This window comes from Colletotrichum scovillei, assembly GCF_011075155.1.
Source record: "Colletotrichum scovillei strain TJNH1 chromosome Unknown Contig00011, whole genome shotgun sequence".
Classification (NCBI taxonomy): Eukaryota; Fungi; Ascomycota; class Sordariomycetes; order Glomerellales; family Glomerellaceae; genus Colletotrichum; species Colletotrichum scovillei.
This window is the reverse complement of record NW_023336269.1, coordinates 2623521-2642574: the sequence shown is the minus strand read 5'-3', so window position 1 is coordinate 2642574 and position 19054 is coordinate 2623521. Positions and strand designations below refer to the sequence as shown.

The 19054-nt window shown below is 54.2% G+C and overlaps 4 protein-coding genes across 4 annotated transcripts; 2 read left to right on the top strand and 2 right to left on the bottom strand.

The window, feature by feature from the left end:
• Window positions 1-1992: 1992 nt before the first annotated feature.
• On the bottom strand, window positions 1993-6979 carry HER10_EVM0005360 (phosphatidylinositol 3). The gene is made up of 3 exons (XM_035474981.1): window positions 5775-6979; window positions 4941-5723; window positions 1993-4843 (listed from the first exon to the last, which is right to left on the bottom strand). Exons 1-3 carry the CDS (start codon window positions 6440-6442, stop codon window positions 3907-3909), a joined length of 2388 nt encoding a protein of 795 aa, XP_035326852.1. The 5' UTR covers window positions 6443-6979; the 3' UTR covers window positions 1993-3906.
• A 1048-nt stretch (window positions 6980-8027) lies between these two features.
• Window positions 8028-9862, top strand: HER10_EVM0012797 (uncharacterized protein). Its single transcript, XM_035482182.1, has one exon. The coding sequence runs from the start codon at window positions 8565-8567 to the stop codon at window positions 9072-9074; it is 510 nt and encodes a 169-aa protein (XP_035327422.1). The 5' UTR covers window positions 8028-8564; the 3' UTR covers window positions 9075-9862.
• A 326-nt stretch (window positions 9863-10188) lies between these two features.
• Window positions 10189-14922, top strand: HER10_EVM0009856 (SNF2 family domain-containing protein). The gene is made up of 2 exons (XM_035479328.1): window positions 10189-11120; window positions 11282-14922. Exons 1-2 carry the CDS (start codon window positions 11096-11098, stop codon window positions 14617-14619), a joined length of 3363 nt encoding a protein of 1120 aa, XP_035327193.1. The 5' UTR covers window positions 10189-11095; the 3' UTR covers window positions 14620-14922.
• Window positions 14923-15562: 640 nt separating this feature from the next.
• HER10_EVM0004513 (cytochrome b5-like Heme/Steroid binding domain-containing protein) lies at window positions 15563-18825 on the bottom strand. Its single transcript, XM_035474155.1, has 2 exons — window positions 17952-18825; window positions 15563-17892 (listed from the first exon to the last, which is right to left on the bottom strand). Exons 1-2 carry the CDS (start codon window positions 18068-18070, stop codon window positions 16578-16580), a joined length of 1434 nt encoding a protein of 477 aa, XP_035326784.1. The 5' UTR covers window positions 18071-18825; the 3' UTR covers window positions 15563-16577.
• Window positions 18826-19054: the final 229 nt, after the last annotated feature.

Here is a 19054-nt window from a genome sequence, read left to right as displayed (position 1 = left end):
CAGGCCTCCACCACACCACCACCCCGAGACCATGATGGTAATAATTCGGTCGGATGGCGGTACAATATGCACGGGACAGGCAACGGTTTGCAAAATATAGGTAGGGGCATGGCTTTTTGCTGGTGGGTTGTGTTACTGCGCGTCTTGACACATTGGCGTATTCGGGTACGTGCTGATGAAGGTTTAATTATCACACTCCCTCTCTCGTTTCCTTTCCTTTGATATCTCATCCCTTCTGACCCTGGACTTATTGTTTGGCAGGCGTGTCGCACTTTTGGCAGCAGAGCTCACGGAGCTTGCGCTAACAATGTTTCCTGGGCGGGGGTGATTTTGATGAAGGTTGGAAGAAGAAATTGGCTGGGCCAATTCAACGAACGAACCCCTCGGCGGGCCGCTCTGCAGGTTTGAAACTAACACAGAGGAGAGAGCCTGGCCTCGCTGACCAGGTAGCTGCTGGCTCGGACAGTGGAGTTTCGGGAGAGGGCGCGATGACGCGAGCCACAAAACTCTCCTGGTTCCAGCTATTTGGGAACCGAGGAGCGAGGGTCGACAACCCTTCCTTGTCGGGGGAGACCACATCCTGGTGCTTGGGAGCACAATGCCTGTCCACAGCGGCCACGTACTCGCTGCACTCTGCAACCCTTGCACCAACGGGTTCAATTGCATTGCATGGCGGACGGGTAAAAAGCAAAGGGAGAGACTCTTTGAGACGACGACATACTGTGGTTGTGCTGGGCGCCAGGCAACTCACCAACCCACCACGGCCCTAATTGTTGATCTTGTTGACGTCAAAACGAGTGGTAAGACAGAGGTGTCCGGCCTCGATACAGACTTGCCTGAGTTACGCGATCAAGTCACAGCTGTGCGAGAGGCTGCGGACAAGTATAGGGACAATGGAGTTGCCGAGCATGTTGCACGGATGGCCCGGAGGCGACCCCGAGGACGGCAGACGATGTCATTACAACAAGCAAGACCGGTTATAAGGCGGCTCCCAATACATCGCAACGGCCGGGATGCGACGCGACAAGCAATTGGCAAATTGACGCTTATGGCTTGCTGGGTAGCCATAGACCTACCTAGCAAGTGGCCACGGTATGGAATTCGGAGCAGGGCCGCGATCCATAACTCGGCAACTCGAACGAAACGGGTTCCCTGCGCATGTGTTTACCGAGCAGCTACCCAGAAAGAGGTAGCTGTTGTTCTTCGACTGACGCAAGACACTCCTCTGCATCGGGGATTCAGGCAAGAAATTAGCCTGTCAGAGATGATGCACGTCAGAGGGGAGCATTCGACCCATCGCTCAACACCTAGGTTGCTCCCGTATGTGAAAATCCCTCCAGCCACTCAACTTGGACGAGTCTGATGAAAACAAGCAGGTGTCTGGAGAGGAACTCGAAAGCAGCGTGACTTGGCGGCCGTTGACCGCGACCTCTCGCCTGCGCAGTTGCGGACCATGCATCTGCATATCCATACATACACAATAGTCCACAACTCTCTTTACCCGACATGAGAGAAATTTGGCTTGTGGCCTGCTTCTGTTTCCTTCGTCCAACGGCTTTTCTTCTTCCCATGCAGAGAGGGGGGAGATGAGTTGGCTGTCGATGAGGAGTCACATTCATTCCCGCGAGCAGGGAACCCTAGTCGACAAGCACCCTGCTCGTTCCTCCGTCTTCATTTTCCTCTCGAACAGAACCGTACTCTCGGGTTCCAATAGGACGGGATGCTGGGGCATATCGTCCCCCTTATCGGTGCCAACCGGCCCCCTACGACCCCTGTCTTGCTGACGGGACCGCAGCTTACGGACTAATACCATGACACTGCGATACAAAGATACCCAGCTGAGCTCCCCCTATTGTTGAATCCTGGATGACGAGCGGCGTTGCCTGCCATCTACGATCCAATCGTCTGGCAATGGCCCCCGGTTCTACGGAGAGCATATCCAAGGACCAGGTTTCTGTCGTTTCACCAGGACGGGGGGAACAATGCTTCTAGAAGACCATGGTGTTGCGAGCTGACTTTCTGAAAAGGCATGGAGCGCGCGGTGCCGGTCCTGCGAGCCGGCGAGTCCTACCTCTCGCGCTCTCTTTTCCGGGTATTCGTAGAAAGGAGATGAAAGGTGCGGCTGCGGCTGCGGCTGCGACTGCGGCTTTACTGCGGCCATGGGCACATGAATCGACTTTTCCTCTTTCATCTCTTCTGCCATCTACCGACGATGCGGAATTTGGACGTAATACCGACGCCCACCCCTCCTATAATATTATTCTTGCGCGCACAGATCACGGGTTGGGCGGTACCCTGGCACACTCACGCCCATTCACACGCACGCACACACATACCTACCGTGTATTGTGTACGGAGTACAGCCCGCCAGGCCAGCAATGACGAAGGGAAGCGGCCGCGCCGCTACCGCCATCTTCGCTCTCCGTGAAACGCGACTTGAGATCACGGCTGATGACCGATGGATGACAATCTCCAGAGGATTCGAATATCTACCTTTGGCAAGCTTCGAAGAGCATTGACAGCAAAAGACAACCGGCGCAACTCGTCGAGAACGGACCGTCATCGTCCCAACGGTCTAACTAGGCCTCCTGCTGTGTGACTTGAGCAGTCACTTTCTATCCTGGTGGCACAATGCATTATCTCTTTTCGTCCTCGTCCTGCAAAATGTGTCATTACAAGGTGTCTCGCGGCCTTTGTCCGTGCTGTGAAGACCTGGGCTTTCTTTGGGTAAGTCCTCTCTGTATTTTTGCTTCTTTCTCCCTTCTTTCTTTGGTACCATGTTTGGAATTACGAGAATACGCCGCTTGGTGCATAAGCCCCCCTCTCCCATCCCCTGAACCGGATGGGCGCGCGAAAAGGTACAGATATGTAGGTCTAAGGTGACAAGGCCAAGTTGGAAATCCTTGCCTGATTCAACCCAGGAAAAAAAAAGGGACTTTTTTTCCTAGTTGCCGAAAAAGGTCATTTGCATGCGCGCCCTGTTATTTTTTCTTTCCTTAACCCTCTTTCCAACCTCCCGCAAAAAGGAAAACAGGACCAACAGTAATAGCAAATGTAGGTACGGATGCAACTCTCTCTCTCCCCCCTCACTTTACGGCCCATTACTAGCCTCCCCTATTCTTTGCTTTTCCTTCGTCTTCTTCTCACATCTGCGCTTATCCCTTCAACCCTTGTTCATCTCACGATGTCCTTTGAGAGTCCTGTCTCCTCTTCTGACCATGGGTCTGACTCTGCGGCCTGTTGGGGGCCCACGTCTCCCCTCGCGTGGTTGTGTGATACTATGTAGTGTGTCGTGTTGTCATCATATGTCTCCCTCATCATGTCTCTGGCTGTTGTCCGCCGTCCGGTTTCGTGTTGTCTGTCCCTGCGACCAAAGGTCTCTCTTTTTCCCTCTCTCTCTTATGTGCCCAGCCACGCTACGTCAAGGGACGAATGCACAAGAAACGCCACCAAATGCCATGTGTATCATGATTTCTCTTCTCTTCTCTTCTGTGCTGACGCGCTGAAGGGTGGGATCGGGGGAAGGAAGAGAAGGAGGAGGAGGGGTTAGTCAACTATTCTTGACACACGATCCGAAATTTGAACCCAACAAACCCCCTCCCCTGGTTCCCCTTATTTCGTACTCGGTGGTAATAACCGCCCCAAAGCAAGCAAGTGGGAATAAAGCAAAAAAAGAAGGAGGAAGAGAGAGAGAGGGGGGCATAACACCGCTTTCTCGACTCCTCCTCCTTCTCCTCCTCTCTCTCCACCCCGGGACCCCTTCCCTAGCATGGGACAACCGCAGGCGGAGCAAGAGAAAAAAAGGGACCCCACCAACCGATAACCCAGCTCCAACTCCTCTCCAACTCCGTGCCGCCCCCCCCGTAATGTTTTGCTCGATGCAGCCCCCCCGAGTGGATGGGTGGATCACCAGCAGGTGAAAACCGGGTTCCTGGCTTTCACCGGCTCCAGCCTCTCCACAATAACCTTGCGTTGGTTGCCCTCCATGCCCTCGGCGGCCGCATAGCCCAGGTCGCCCTCCTCGACGTCGTCTTCTTCGTCATACTCTTCCATGCTCCGGCGCGAGCCATACAGGTGCTGCGCGATGCTGCCGCTGTTGCGCCGCCCAGCTGCTGTTGCGAAAGAGTATCGCCTTTGCTGCTGCTGCTGCTGCTGGGACTGCTGACGAGCGGGAGAATACATGTTGAGGGCGCGCGTGCCGTGGTAGCTCTCTCGGTGCGGTTGTCCCGAGAACCTGGGCCGTTGCGACGCCGCGTCCTTATTACCTAGCGGTGCAGACGAGGCCAGTATTCCCGAACCGCTCATGGACATCTCGTCCGGTGATTGGGCTCCTTCACCCGTCGGGCTGAGAGCAAGCTCAAACCTGCCCGGATGAGGCATGTCGGCCGGGGGACTAGCGAAGCCTAGCAGGTCCTCGTCCACGCGGTGGGTAGGTGCAGCAGACGTGTTGGCCTGGCCAATGTCGCCCTCGTCAATGGAGCGTCGGAGCTCTGCCTCGCGCATCATCTCGGCGGACGTGACCCGCATGGGCACTGCAACTGGCACGTCGACAAGATCGTCCCAAACGCAGACCTTGGCGCGCCGTGTGAGTTCCAAAGGACCGTGGTCCGGTGTCTTGAGCGTCTCTACCACGTTCCATGCCTGGCCCTTCATGACTGCGATCTGCCGAGCAAACATCTTTTCCTGAAAGTCGGGATCCAGTTGAAACACTTTTCGCAACGCCAACTGTGTTTGGCTCCACCAGTGCGTTGAGGTCAGGAGGGGGAGGAAGTGATCTCGCGTCTTCTGCGAGAACGGCCGTCCAATCAGATCGACAGGAAGGAACAGCCAGCCAAAGGGGAAGCTGTATGAGATGGGCGGTTAGCATTCCTTTCCGCGCGCATTGCTATTTATGTGGAACAAATCGAAGGGGAAAGTTGGACCATCAAAGTGACACGTACCTTCGCCATGCATCGGGATGTTTCCAGGGCCAGGAGAGTGAGTTGTCGATAGCGCCAATCGTTATCTTGGGATCTTTTGCGCTTGGATTGGGACTGGATGCCTTCATCGGCTGCTGCGTCCTGTAGGGGTATGAGGAGCGGCTTTCTGCTGCTGGTCGCTGATTCAAATCCACCGGGCGAGGCCCGCTCTCTTCCGACGAAGCGGTTTCTGTGTTCATTTGAAGCGGCTCTGACACGATCGACACTTGCTGCGTGCTCCAGTCCACTTTGATCATCCAGTTATCCAGGCCGCGGTCAGTGTTGCGCATCATGTAGTCCAGAATGACCAGTTTCTCGAGCTCCTCACGGAAGGACTGCTTCAAGCCTTCCGTCCACACAAAGTTGTCGGGACCTGGAGGTAGCCGTTCCCGGCTGCCTTCATCGTCGCTCTCAATGTCATCCAAGGCTGCCGCACTGCTCGGCCGGCAGTTGTCTGCCCACCTTCTCCTACGCTTGCGATGTGGATCGTTGGTTCTGAAGCCGGACCAGTACTGGTCAGGCCATGGGTGTTCTCTGAGGAACACATTGGCGTCTTTGAAGCCTTTCAGGAAGACCTGAAAGCTCCCGGGTTTTTCTGGAAATGGCTTTTGTTTTCTGTAGAAACTGCGACGGTCCCAGAACGGGTAGTGGAAGGATTTTGAGGATAACCAGACGACATCCGTGTAAGGCACCATGTGGGTGCGCAGTTGGCAGTCCAAAGTGTATGCTGCCGCTTCGCTGACGTATGAAAGGTTGGGGATCAGACTGCGATGCGATTAGCCATGGAGCTTTCGGAGTTGCTGGGCAGTACCATACCATGCTCGCCCAAAGCAACAAGGAAACAGGTTCCGATGGATCCATTTGTTCCACTTGGGATTGCCAGCCGCGTACGGCTCCTCGTCCTTGGGCTTGAAGACACCCACGACCTTGCCCTCCGTATTCCGGGCAAAGTAGCTGCCGGAACTTCCCTGTGCGATCATTCGAGGATGCGTGCCCTGAAGAATGGCCTGCCTGACGCTGCCCACGATCTGTTCGAACTGCGACTTTGACATGACATCTTGCGGGGCAGCCAGGCCTTCAGGGGTAATGGGTCGGACGCCCTCGGGAGCTTGGAATACTGAATGATGGATCTCTAAATGCTCATCATCCCCCGTCTTGCCGCGCCCCTTTGTGCGCTTGAATCGGCTGGCGATCTCATCGGCCCATCGTTCTAATCGAGCATTGATAGCCTTTATGTCTACACCAGAGTTGCTGCCGCCGCGACGGCGATTCTTAGGTCTGGAAGGGCCGGCTATCGCTGGTTTGGGGGTGGTCATGCCCGAACGGGGCCGCGGTTGCGTGATGGGTGCGAAGCGAGGGGCCGAGGCCGGCTGGAGGGAGGCATACGACTGGGTGAGAGGGTCGTCGTCTTCGGAGTCGGAGGAGAGGGCATCGGCTTGAGCTAGGCGCTCGTAGCCCGTCGTGGGGGGTCGAGAGCGAGGCATCGTGGCTTTGGGGCCGCCAGGGATGAGGGACCGTCTCGGCGAGGAAAGGGCGAGGTAATTATCGAGCAAAGGCAGGGCCGGAAGTCAGAGCCATGTGGGTTGGCTTGCAGGACTTTGGATGAAAACTCGCGATCGAGAGGGCTTGTATGCTGGTTGATCGGCTGTATCTCCGTTTGAATGCGATAATCGTGCTAGCGAAGGGAATGCGGAATCTTGGCCTAAGAATGGATGGAGGAAGCCACGAAGTCAAACCCTCTGCAGGGAGAAAAGAGGGAAAAAAGGATAACACTGTAAAAACAAAGGTGGCTTCAATGAGACAACAGGCAGCAAGTTGGCGATGAAAGCAAAAGAGGGAAGTAGAATGGTAGGGCTGTAGTGGTGCTCGTGGTGGCGGTGATAGGCACAGAGCAATTTCTCGGCGAGTCGCGTCGTCGAACATGTGTCGTTAGGAATCCGTGGTTTCGGCGGACCGCGATGCTGTCATTGGGGTGCAACCGGTGCTGCTGTCACCCTGGTACCTTTTCGCAGGTACCTTACCTTGCTGCTCCAAAAGCTTGCTTAAGGTTCTAGAGCGCCTGAGGTGCACCGAGGCCGCCAGTTCTAGACGTTCATAGCGGTTTAGCACTGGGCAGTCGGCCCCTTGCCTCCGCGCTTCCCCGTGCTAGTGCTTGGGCCGGTGATTGGGGTACACGGAACGGACGCAGTGTTTACCCGATTCAAGTACGGATAGACTTAGGTAATATGGACGCCAAGTACGGAGTACCTTCAAGGCAACTTCGCCAACTTCGCTTGGAAGGTCGTGCCTTCTCTGTTGATTAGCAAAGATAATTGATCAGGTATCGAACAACCAGAAAGCTGCAAAGAACTTTGAGAAAGAACTTTTCATGTCTTTCAGATCACCTCTTCTTCTGCTGCTGTCAACAAATGTGTGCCTGTTCCAGGTCAGCTGATACCTGGCCGGACACTTGTCAAACGTTTACCAAAGCCAATGAGATGGGGAGACCCAAGTCTGAGAGCGGTGGTGCCAGCGTTTGCCTATCATTCTAAAGTGAGACACAGGCGGCCAGGCCACTTTTGGGCGTCTTCACATCGAACTTGTCGCAATAAGCCTTAGAAGGATGACGCTCGTCGATATTGTCATCCTGGAAGGGCGAGGGATGCTCTCCCAGCTCGCAAGATGTGGTTGACAAAGGAGATACTCCCAAACTCCGTGGTTAGGCAGCTTTGCTAGCCTGCATACCTATCTCGATCGGGCCAGCTGTGGATGGTATTTTGATCAACAGTGTCAAATACCCATCTTCGTTCTACCAGGTATTTAACGGCCTTGCATGCAACCAGACGTACCGCGGAAGATGGACAGAAGCCGTCGACTGCACACCCACAAGGACTATCGGCCTTTCCTAGCCAAGTGGCCAAGCTACTGATAGTCTTGCTCCTCTGTCGAATGAGATGCCACGGCTGTCACCCCGGAATCCCCCCCAAACTCTCGGGTCACAGCCGTGGACCCCACCCACACGGCACGTCGTTCTCCTCCTCCGCCCCCCTCGTTGAGTGCTCCCCTCCATGAATTGGTTCGATTCATCACCCGACCTTTCGATTCTGACTTGATCGTCCCGGGCCAAGGTTCCGTTTGCATTGCGTAGGTAGGATTGTACGACCTGACCAATCCAGTCCCAACGCCTCTCTTGATCCCCCGCGTCTTGTAAGTTTCTAATGGTGACTGATCAAACCTGGGTAATCCCCCCTTGCAGAGTGACAGATCCTCATCACCGTTTGCTTGCGGGTTTGAACGATTGAAGCGCGCCGTCTAACCCGAATAATCTTCATACGTCAAGCCTCCCGGTGTGTTGCGAGATCCCGATCAAGTCAAATCACCAGCTACGACGCCTGGCGCACATCTTTCCATCACCTCGTGATTTGCTCTCCTCTACTGGCCTAGTTACTTGCCTGCAACGGAAGTAGGAATTCTTTATCAAGTCCTGAGCCCGCTCCACCCTTTTGCCTCCCCAATTCCTTCCTACACAGCAGCTCAGGTTACATTCCCACATGTGACTTCTTGCATCAAATCATCTGCACGAGCTTCCATCATCATACCTGTGGATCAAATTTTCGTATACTGAATATGGCCTCCCAATTCGAAACTATGGCCAAACTTCGTTCGGTAACGTCGAGCCCCTTCCCTCCCGAATCAGATGCTCTCCGCGGCCGCAAGAGGCACCGCAGCCTCACGAGATGTGACCTAGAAGCCACGCACTATGGCGGCACGGGCGAGTCCAGCACGCTCCGGGGCCGACCCCGTCGTCGATCCACCTCGCCGACGCCGGTTTCATCCAGAGCGTCTTCGCGAGCCGGAGCCGGAGCCGGCGGCGGCGGCATGACGAGTACGACGGACGTGTCTCCCATGAGGAAGCGTCTCCTCCGCGTCGTGCTGCTGGAGCGCCGACGAAGCCAGAGCCCCTCTCGGTCTAGGTCGCCTGACCGCAAGCAAGCCCCACCCCGACGCCGACACAGGACTCGGAGCCGGAGCCGAACGCATCATACCAAAGACTTGTTCCAGCCGAAGGATCAGCTGCCTCGGCTTTTACTTGGAGAGCAGGCACATAAGAAGGTGGATACATCGGTTCAAGCCTGATTGTCAGCTGATCTAGGCAGCACGCGAACATGAAAGGAAAGCCCGGAATGGTTGAAATAAGGACGAGAACAAGGGAAACAACATCTCTACAACGCCAATCATGCAACTGCTCACATGGGATTATGCGGTGTGCTACCAAATAATATCCTTGGTATGCTGGCTCTAGTCGTTTAGTCGTTCGGAGTTTTTGAGCACGCCGATGAGACTTTGCCAGGAAGGAAATGTCTCGGACACCTCAGATCAACACAAGACAACCATCGAGGCATCCAGGGCCACGGTGAAGATCAATCCGGTTGGGTGGGTTGAAAGAATGGGTGTGGAAGTCCAGTATCTAATGGCCCATTGTCCGGCTGGTAGTGGGGTGAGAGCGATCTAAATTGGCTTGTACTGAACCTAAGGTGGTGGGCAAGGCTTGGTATCAGTGAGTAGGAAGTACACGTGTGAGAAACCTCAGGTCAAAGATGGGCCGGGGCGTATTATGTTGGGGCGCACTCGAGGCAACAGTGCCGAAAGATCCAGAGATTGAGAGTTGAGGAATAGCCAGTTTCTCAGACTGAGAGAGGAGGCGGTGACGCTTATGGCTCAGGTGGTGTTGATGAATACGAAGAAGAGTGTCAAATGTATTCTTCTCACCGGTAGATTCGGGTGACACTATAGTAAGGCGGGCGGGTAGGTTTGGTAAACAGGATATGCCTGATTAGGAACATCCATGATGATAAAGACAAATGACAAGAAAGAGAGAGAAAAAAAAAAGTTGTTTGGTCAAGTGATCATCCACCCTTTCACAGGCTGCCTCTGGGGAACCACTCGGACGCCCTGTCGAGGTGTACCTAGGACCTACACAGTAAGTGGTGTAAGAGAGAGTAGGCGAGGTACCTGATAGGTAGAAGAGGGTAGGTGAGGTACCTGGTGGTGGAAGGCTTGGGCCGAGATGGGAGAGAGTGGGGCGTTCAGATGGTAAAGGGTGGCCACGTGAGGATGCGAACTTTCCAGGTAGCTAATCGGAAATCGGGAATCAACGGGTCTCCACTGCAGCTGCCCCGCTGCAAGAGGCGGAGGGAACTTAGGGAGTGACCTCAGCTGCAAGAAGGCTGCAGCCAACTGCTGCACCACATTCCATGTGCCGCGCCTACCTTCACTTTTTTTCTACCTCCACGACCACCACCACCACCACTAACTCACTACTCACTACGCACTACTACCAGTCTACCACCACCTTACCGCGACCTGGGTTCCTTTTCGATTATTTTTTCCCTCTCCTCCTTCAGCCTGCACTTCCATCCATCACCCGGGGAGGTGTATTGGTTCTTTTCGTTTGGACTGCTTTCTTCATTTCGCCTTGCGCCGCCCCTCCTGCAAAGAACTTCTTCAACCGCCACGAATCTAATGAGCAGGCAAGAACAATGATATGGAACAAACGACACTTGTGAATAGGCGTCGGACTTGACTCGACCTTTGGCCTCCTTCTTCCCCCGACTTCTCGCGCCATCCACCTTCTCCGCCTGGGCTCTCTCGTGTGTTTCTGGTCTCCGGCTGAGCCTGCCCAAAGTACGAAGTACCTTACCTCACTTCAAGTGGACTCGACTCACTCACTCGACGACTCACTATTCCGGAAGTGACTCCTCTGATATCACCCTCTCATCACCCCCCGGACCAACTCACCTCAAACGCCATATAGCCTTGCGCCTTCTTCTCCTCGCCTATTTCTCACCATCTGCATCGTCGCTACCTTCCATCTATGCCCTTGAGCGACACTCGTTATTTGGAGCATTACTGCTGCTGCCACTTCTTTCACATAATTCCTGGATTTGAGGTCGACTTATCTACAATACCACTGTTCATTGTCACGTCAATATCAAACAACGACTCCACATCTCGCTCTCGTTTGTGATGATCGCAACCACCCCTCTCAGACTGCTCTACTGAAGCCCGCCCTCCGTGTGCAAGCTACAGCACCTTCCTCACGACAGCAACGACAACAATAACAGACTCGACGCCGGGCAGTATCGAGAGACGCAGCCATGGCATCGCCAAACGGGCCAAATGGTGAGTGAGCCCCGCCATGGACAGCCCTCCTACCCCTCCAAGCCCTAGGTCGACTGCTCTTTCCCTCTGCCAACCTCTGCCACAACAACAACAACAACAACAACCTCTTTCTGCCCATTATTTTGTGATTTCCAAATACTTACAACCTTTCCCACAAAAAGGCCGAGCAAATTACATCAACACCCAGCCTCAAACGCAGTCGTGGAATGCGCAAGCATTACTGAACCCTCGATCCTACGCCGTTTCAAACGCTGCTTCGAGGCGCAATTCACCCAAACCTCAGCACTTGTCGAACCGATCTACTCCGGGAAATCAAAATACCACAAACAACCCTGTTGTCTTCCAGTTCGCGAGTCCCAACGACACGACAAGCGAGTCTCTGACACCTAGCATCACCTCGGGCGCTTCAACTCCCGTTCACGACGGTGGCATTTCTCCATACGGAATGGCCAACATGATCGAGAGAATGAACGACGTCCAAGATCGCGCTGCGGCGCCCCTGCCTAAGCGACGAAAGGTTGATACCCCCGACCCAGAGTCCGACGCCGACAACAAGAAGAAGATGGGACCTGCCGGTAGCGGAATGCTCGGCGCATATGTGAAGGAAAAGCAAGACGAAGGCAAGAAGGAGAATTCCAAGGTTTCTACCCAGACTGTGGACTTAACTGAGGAGGGTGATGATGTGGTCATGGTGGAGGACCCCGCAACCGAGGAGGTCTGCTACGGCATGCTCACTGGCTTCCTCGACTGCCACAAGGTACCTTCCGCCAAACCGGGCACGCAGAGCATCTTTGGAGCCGACTTCATGCCACCAGTCAAGATTGTTTTGAAGCGAATCATCGGGGATTCGACCAAGAAGATCCAGGCCTACGACTACACCCGCGACATCATCGGAAATGTGGATGCCAATACCGCCAATGCTCTCGTTCCCCTGTTGGACTCCAACGTGCGCCTTCGAACGGACTGCAAGATTCCTGCGCGTAGAAAGCAAGCGGATGAGCACCCGGGCCAGGCGATCTCGAGATCCTACCCCGTGGAAATGACACTGTACGGCCAGTACAGATTCGTCAAGGCTGTCGGCAAGCACTTTGAGAGATTCAAGATTGTTCTGCGACATCCCAATAGAGTTGACAAAGGTGTCAGATATGAGAATGTTCATACCGATAACAAGCCTAACCCAGCGCCTGGTGCCAGAAACCTGGCCGGAGCTCTCGCTCAGTACAACAATCATTCCTCGTCTACCTACTACACCAACCCCACTCCACGCACTGTCGAAGAGATCAGATCGGACGTGATGGGCGTCTTCGACTCGATGGGAAAGACCGATGAGCTTCCTGAAATGGACCCAGCTCCTATCATCACCACCGAGTTACTGAAGCATCAGAAGCAAGGCCTCTACTTCATGACTGCGAGAGAAAAGGAGTCCACGGCCGAGGAACGAGTGAAGGGATCCATGTGGCAGCTCAAAATCGGGCCCACTGGACAGAAGTTCTACTACAATGTCATCACCGGCCACCAAGAGCGCACTCTTCCCGCAGACACCCACGGCGGATTGCTAGCCGACATGATGGGCTTGGGAAAGACCCTCAGCATCCTCTCGCTCATTGGCAGCTCGTTGGATCAGGCCAAGGAATGGGCAGGTCGCACACCAGTCCAGCCCGAGATGCCACCCCAGAAAGCTGGAGGAAAGGCAACAGCTTCGAGCTCTCTTCCTCTGACGGGCATCGCAATGAACGCCAAGGCTACATTGCTCGTGTGTCCCCTGAGCACGGTCACGAACTGGGAAGAGCAGATCAAGCAGCACATTGCGCCGGGAGAGTTAAGCTACTATATCTATCATGGTTCGAATAGAATCAAGGATGTCGAGAAATTGGCCGAGTTTGACTTGGTCATCACCACTTACGGCTCTGTCTCTAGTGAGCTAGGCGCTCGCTCCAAGCGAAAGTCTGGCAAGTATCCCCTTGAGGAGATTGGTTGGTTCCGAATCGTGCTGGATGAGGCGCACATGATTCGCGAAGTCGCGACCCTGCAGTTCAAGGCCATTGTTCGTCTTCAGGCCGCCCGTCGTTGGGCTGTGACTGGCACGCCCGTCCAGAATCGACTCGAGGACTTGGCCGCTCTCCTTCAGTTTGTCCGGCTGAAGCCATTCGATGACCGCAACAAGTTCAACCGGTTCATCGTGGACCCCTTCAAGGCCTGTGACACGGAGATTGTTCCGAAACTCCGCGTGCTTGTCGACAGTGTCACACTCCGCCGGTTGAAGGACAAGATCAATCTCCCGCCCCGAAGCGACCACATTGTCAAGCTCGACTTCACAGAAGAGGAGCGCGAGGTTTACAATCTCTTCGAGAAGAATGCTCAAGATCGCGTCAAGGTGCTTTCTGGCAACGGCGTACAGAAGGCGTTGGGTGGTCACACCTACATCCACATTCTTCGATCCATTCTCCGGCTTCGACTCCTTTGTGCCCACGGCAAGGATCTCTTGAATCAGGAAGATTTAGAGGCTTTGCAGGGTATGACTGCTGACATGGCTATTGACCTTGACAGCGACGATGAGGACAAGAAGCCCGGCCTTTCTGATCGTAAAGCATACGAGATGTTTGAGCTCATGCAGGAGACGAACACGGATGCTTGCAGCGCCTGTTCGAAGAAGATAGGAACCAACGACGACGCTAGCATCGAGTCCGAGGGACAGGAGGACATTCTCGGTTACATGACGCCTTGCTTCCACATCATCTGCGGTTCCTGCATTAAGGGTGTTAAGGAACAGGCTAGACGACTGCTCCCTCCCGGCCAGGCTATGGGACCTTGCCCCATCTGTTCCACCGTGATCAAGCCTGCCTACGTGGACATTCGTCGATCTCGAGTCAAGGTGGAGCACGAGGGTCCTGCGAAGGAGAAGACTGCAACGAACGGCCGCAAGAGCTTTGGAAAATACACCGGCCCGCACACAAAGACGAGGGCGCTGGTCGAGGATCTGCTCAAGTCAAAGGCTGACACCGATGCGAACCCCAATGAGCCGCCGTACAAGTCGGTAGTGTTCTCCACGTGGACCTCTCACCTTGACTTGATTCAAATGGCTCTTGACAATGTCGGTGTGAAGTACGTCAGGCTGGATGGCAGTATGACGCGTATTGCTCGAACTCAGGCAATGGATAGTTTCCGGGAAGACCACTCAGTCCACGTTATCCTGGTGTCGATCACTGCTGGTGGCCTCGGCCTGAACCTGACAGCGGGTAGCAACGTCTACGTTATGGAGCCTCAGTACAACCCTGCTGCCGAGGCTCAGGCCATTGACCGTGTTCACCGTCTCGGTCAGAAGCGACCGGTTCGAACAGTTTGCTACATCATGAGAAACAGTTTCGAGGAGAAGATGCTCGAACTGCAGGAGAAGAAGAACAAGCTGGCGAGTCTCAGCATGGACAGAAAGGAGCGGGTCTTTGACAAAAGCGAAGCGGCCCGGCAGAGACTGCTGGATCTGCGAAGTCTCTTCAAATAAGCCTCGATCAGATCGGCGGTGTGGAATTTTCGGCTTGCGCAAGCATATTATCGTGGCGTTTGGGAGTATAGGGAGGTAGGAATCCAGCAATGGAGTGGGGCGAAGCCAAGGCTTCAACGGTTTTCTTTTTCTTTCTTTTCAACGGCCGCCTACGAATGAGTTCACGACAATTCTTATTCGGTGGCTGCGATTTCGGTGTCAGGACGGGGGAGGCCATCTCACCTTTCACGCGTTCAACTGTGTGACAATGCGATCGATACCACTGCTTCAAGGTCTTCTATTCGATGATGAGAGCAACGGGGACGAAGTCATTTGAGGGGGGGTTGGGGGAGTATGGGAGGCAAGCTTCGAATCGTTCTTCCATGATTTGATCATGGGTATGTCAATGTGTGTCAGACTAGAATTGCATTAGACGTACGTAGGCGTCTTGCTCTTGCGAAAGGCAACGTCCTTCGGATAGTCGAAGATAAATGAATGGTACAACTTTGCAACAGAAACTCCGTAGCATTGAGAGGGCAGGATGTCTCGTGGACTTGGGTACTTTCACATGTGATTGCTCGAGGACCCTAGGTGTACATTTACGGTCGTCTGTTGACCCTCAAAGATAGCTGGCTGTTGAGCAGCCATGCAAGTCATACGGAGTTAAGGTGTATCCAGGAAGATCAAGAGGGGGGTATCCTTGTTCTAGAGCATGTCATTGTTGAATAGCCTCCCCCCTCCCCATCCCGAGGTAAACATCCAACCAAGCTATAGCGAGTACCTATCTGGAATAAATCCTAACGTCACCTAGTTCGTTTCGCCTCATCCTTGGAGTTTGGGTGAGTGGGCATTCATCGGTAGCGAAGTAGCTCGCATGAAATGATCGAGTTCTTTATTATGTGGAGTATTTGTGACATTTTTCGTGGTATCTTCCCGAGCTCTCAAGGAATTTTTTTTTTGTTGAGGGTGTGAGTAGGTAAGGTTGTATGCTGTAATGGTGTCACTTTTGCCGTTCCGCGGACCGACTAGTACGCCTGGGCTCGAAAGCCCGTGTGAGACACGAATGATGGGAAAGAAAAGCATTGAGCGGTGCATTGAGCCCGCCCTGCGGCCGACGGCCGTTCGTCCGGGTCTCCGCCCCAACCTGGGAAGATCTGTGAAGGAAGGCTGTTTGTTGACTTTTGCTCGTCGTTAAGCGCCTGCCCAGCTTACCTTACCTTACCGGCTGTGTGGGGGGCATCTCCAGAAGGGCAAGTCGGGCTCGGTAGATGCTTAGAAGCGTACAAATTAGAGAACGAACCAGGGGGGGAGAGAAAAGCATGTGATTGTAACTTCTGGTTGCAAGAAAGCGTGGAGATGTACCTGGATGGTGTCCCTTTCGTGTAGTCGGGAGAATACTGATGAGCTTCGTCCAACGTGGCAGGGTGAATAGAGATGTGATGAGTATGGGTTAAGCCTTGAGCAATCGTGGCCGCGTCATGGACAATTCTCTTGTTCTCGGCTGGATGAATTTAGTCGATAGCCGTCAGCTTTGTGAAGGTATTGCTCAAGCGCAAATTCAAATGTCAAGTTGATCACGGATGTTGGCAAATACAAGGTTATTTGAAGTGAAGGTTGTTATTGTCATTCTCGCCCTTTTGATGGGCTTTCCATTTTTCTAGTCTAAACAGTTTCTCATTACTGTTATAGTGAACGCCCTCTTGCAATGCCTAACCCCGCAAACGCCTAAAAATGTCCCAAAAGTGTGAGGTTGGCAATTGCTCTCACCTTCAGCCGAAGCTGAAGTGTCAAAGGCGTGTCACCCTAGAACGGCTTGGATATGCCGTGGTGACGATGGTTTCAACAGAGCCAACCCTATGGCCAGATTGTATCCACCAATCCATTGAAGTGAAAGTCAAGCGCTCCCACATCACCCGCCTCGATTTGTTTGTTTTAAACAAGCCTCCCAAAGTCATTAAACTGCCCTATCATCATCTCGTTCATGCAGCGTCGGCGCTAGCAACGGGAACAGCAACACGGGTGAGCTGATCTCCCGCACGAACAATGCGCTCGCCACTTGAGTCAGTGACAGTAGTCATGTCCTTGTTCTCGTACTGGGCGCGCTTCCAGATCTCAACCTCGCAACCGCCACGGAGAACACCAACACGCATGGTAGAGAGCAGGTTGTGAGCGGCGTTCGAGTGGAGGTAGACACCACCGTTGAAGATGGCGGTGGCATCCTTGCCGAGGGCGGAAGAAATGAGAGCCTTGCCACCGGGGTGCTCCTGGATGAAGTCGGTCACGTCGTGAATGACACCGGCAATGGCAACGAGACCTCTACCGTTCTTGGCCTGTGCCTTGAAGTCGTCCCAGTCGATGACAGGCAGCTGCTCCAAGGGGACACCCCAGTCGAGCTTCGCGCGCTTCTGGTCAAGCTTCTTCTGCAGCTGCTGGACACGGCCCTTCTCAATCTCGTTCTGGCGGAATTGCTTGAGGTCGGTAGCGAGGCCAAGCTGCTTCCAGGTCCAGATGCACCACTTAGTGGGGTCGTACTGCCACCACTGGATGGCGTTGCGGTAGTCGGAGGGGAACTCGTGGTGGAAGTTGTGGTATCCCTCACCGAGGGTGACGAGGGCAGTGATGACGTGGTCACGAGGTGAGTTGCGGTCGTCGAAGGGCTGGTCACCGAGCCAGTGAGCCAGGGAGTTGACGCAGAAGGTAGCCTGCTGAACAACGAAGATGCGAAGAATTCCACCGTAAACGTAGCCGCCGAGCCAGTCACCCCAGCCGAGGCCGCAGAAGACTGTGGGGAAGATGACACCCATGGCGAGAACACACTTGATGAAGTGAACGTGCTGCCACATGACGACGGGGTCCTCGTTAAGATCGGAGATGTCGGTACGGCCCATACGCTTAGGGTCCTGCTTCATGACCATCCAGCCGATGTGGCTGTACAGAAGGCCCTTGCGAACGGAGTACGGGTCCTTGTCGGTATCGGTGTAGCGGTGGTGAGCACGGTGTCCGTGAGACCACCATCGGATGGAACCCTCAACGGCACCGGCACCGACAGCGGCGAGGTAGATTCTGAGAGGAAGGCTGGCCTTGTAGGAGCGATGAGCCCACAGACGGTGGTAGCCAGCGGTGATACCGAGACCGGTGTTGAAGTAATAGACAACGGCGAAGACGGCGGTCTTCCATGTAAGAGGAATCCAGTAGGAGCAGATGAATCCAATCAAGGGGACAATCAAAATGAAGGTCGTGTTGAGCCAGTTGACATGCTTGTACCAGTTGCTCGCGGTGATTGGCTGGGTTGAGCTATTCTCATTGTTAGTTGCCATTTCATCTTGGTTTTGTTGGGAAAGCTGCCAACGTACATGTGAGGCTTCTTGATATCGTAGGCCTTGGCACGGGTGGGAACGTAGTCGGAAGTTCCATCGGGGAAGTTCTCGGCCTTGGTGACCTTTGCGTCGGAAGATGAAGTCGTCGCCGACATCTTGAAGAACGGAGCCAGTAGGCTGCAAACTGTGAATCGGAGGTTGTGGTCGGAAAACGAGTATTCCGAGGTGTCTGTTAGGAGACAACTCCAACGATGCTTGGTGAAGAAGCAACGTTTGCAATCAGACTTGCTGATTAGAAGTCCAAGTGGGCAATGGACTCTCGAGGGAAGAAGAGGTCTAGAGGAGAAACGGCAAAGTGGAAGGGGTGGGTGAAGAGTTGTGAATTATATAAAGGGAAAAGGATAGGTTGAAAGGGCCCCAGTAAGGAGGGAACAGGTACGGAGGCCGGGGTACCTTTGGGCGAGGTGTCCGCCACCCACCAGGTTCAAAATCCCAGCAAACGAGAGAGTGGAAAGGGTGGGATAGTGGTGGGGAGGGGGGGGGGGGGGTCAGTGAATCAGATCAGTTAGTTTAGACCCAGGTCAAGTCACAATCAGCCGAAAAAATGCAAAGACAGATGGGTTTCGTGGGCCGTGGGGTTAGACTTGACTTTTTTTACGTCTTTGCTGGCACGCCGGACCGCTGGCTGGATGGGAGGAAAGGGCGGGACCCTCTCGATCTGGGCCCGGGATTTGCAGGCGGAAAATGGGCAGATAGGAAGGGGGAAGAAGAAGCTTCCTCGCGAGACCCGCTAACAGGATTCGTTGTCCTGCCTCCTTCCCGAGATGTACCGGACGACGCGTGTATCCGAATGGCGGGAACACTGAAGGCTCTAAGCAGTACTTCGTACCTTCCATCCTCTTTAAACACCTTGCGGAGAAGGTACCAGACTGCGCTTCACGACGAGGCCGAGAAAGCAGGCTGGCAGGGCAGGAACGAGAGAAATGTACTTTTCCCCAGTGCCTCCTTCCTGCCACAAGTCGGAAGGTGAAAGGTACCTCGCTTCCAACCTGGGGGTGGGCAAAGACCATGTCCCCCTTGCAGTTGTACCGATGAGTGTGTGTGTTGCAGACTGACCAGAACAGGAAGTGACCTTCTCC

Coding starts and splice junctions, on each gene's coding strand:
- HER10_EVM0012797 (XM_035482182.1), top strand. CDS start 8,565: ATGGCCTCCCAATTCGAAACTATGGCCAAACTTCGTTCGGTAACGTCG.
- HER10_EVM0009856 (XM_035479328.1), top strand. CDS start 11,096: ATGGCATCGCCAAACGGGCCAAATG. Junction 11,121..11,281: donor ATCGCCAAACGGGCCAAATG/GTGAGTGAGCCC, acceptor TCCCACAAAAAG/GCCGAGCAAATTACATCAAC.
- HER10_EVM0005360 (XM_035474981.1), bottom strand. CDS start 6,442: ATGCCTCGCTCTCGACCCCCCACGACGGGCTACGAGCGCCTAGCTCAA. Junction 5,724..5,774: donor TGTTGCTTTGGGCGAGCATG/GTATGGTACTGC, acceptor ATCGCATCGCAG/TCTGATCCCCAACCTTTCAT. Junction 4,844..4,940: donor CATCCCGATGCATGGCGAAG/GTACGTGTCACT, acceptor CATCTCATACAG/CTTCCCCTTTGGCTGGCTGT.
- HER10_EVM0004513 (XM_035474155.1), bottom strand. CDS start 18,070: ATGTCGGCGACGACTTCATCTTCCGACGCAAAGGTCACCAAGGCCGAG. Junction 17,893..17,951: donor GATATCAAGAAGCCTCACAT/GTACGTTGGCAG, acceptor CAATGAGAATAG/CTCAACCCAGCCAATCACCG.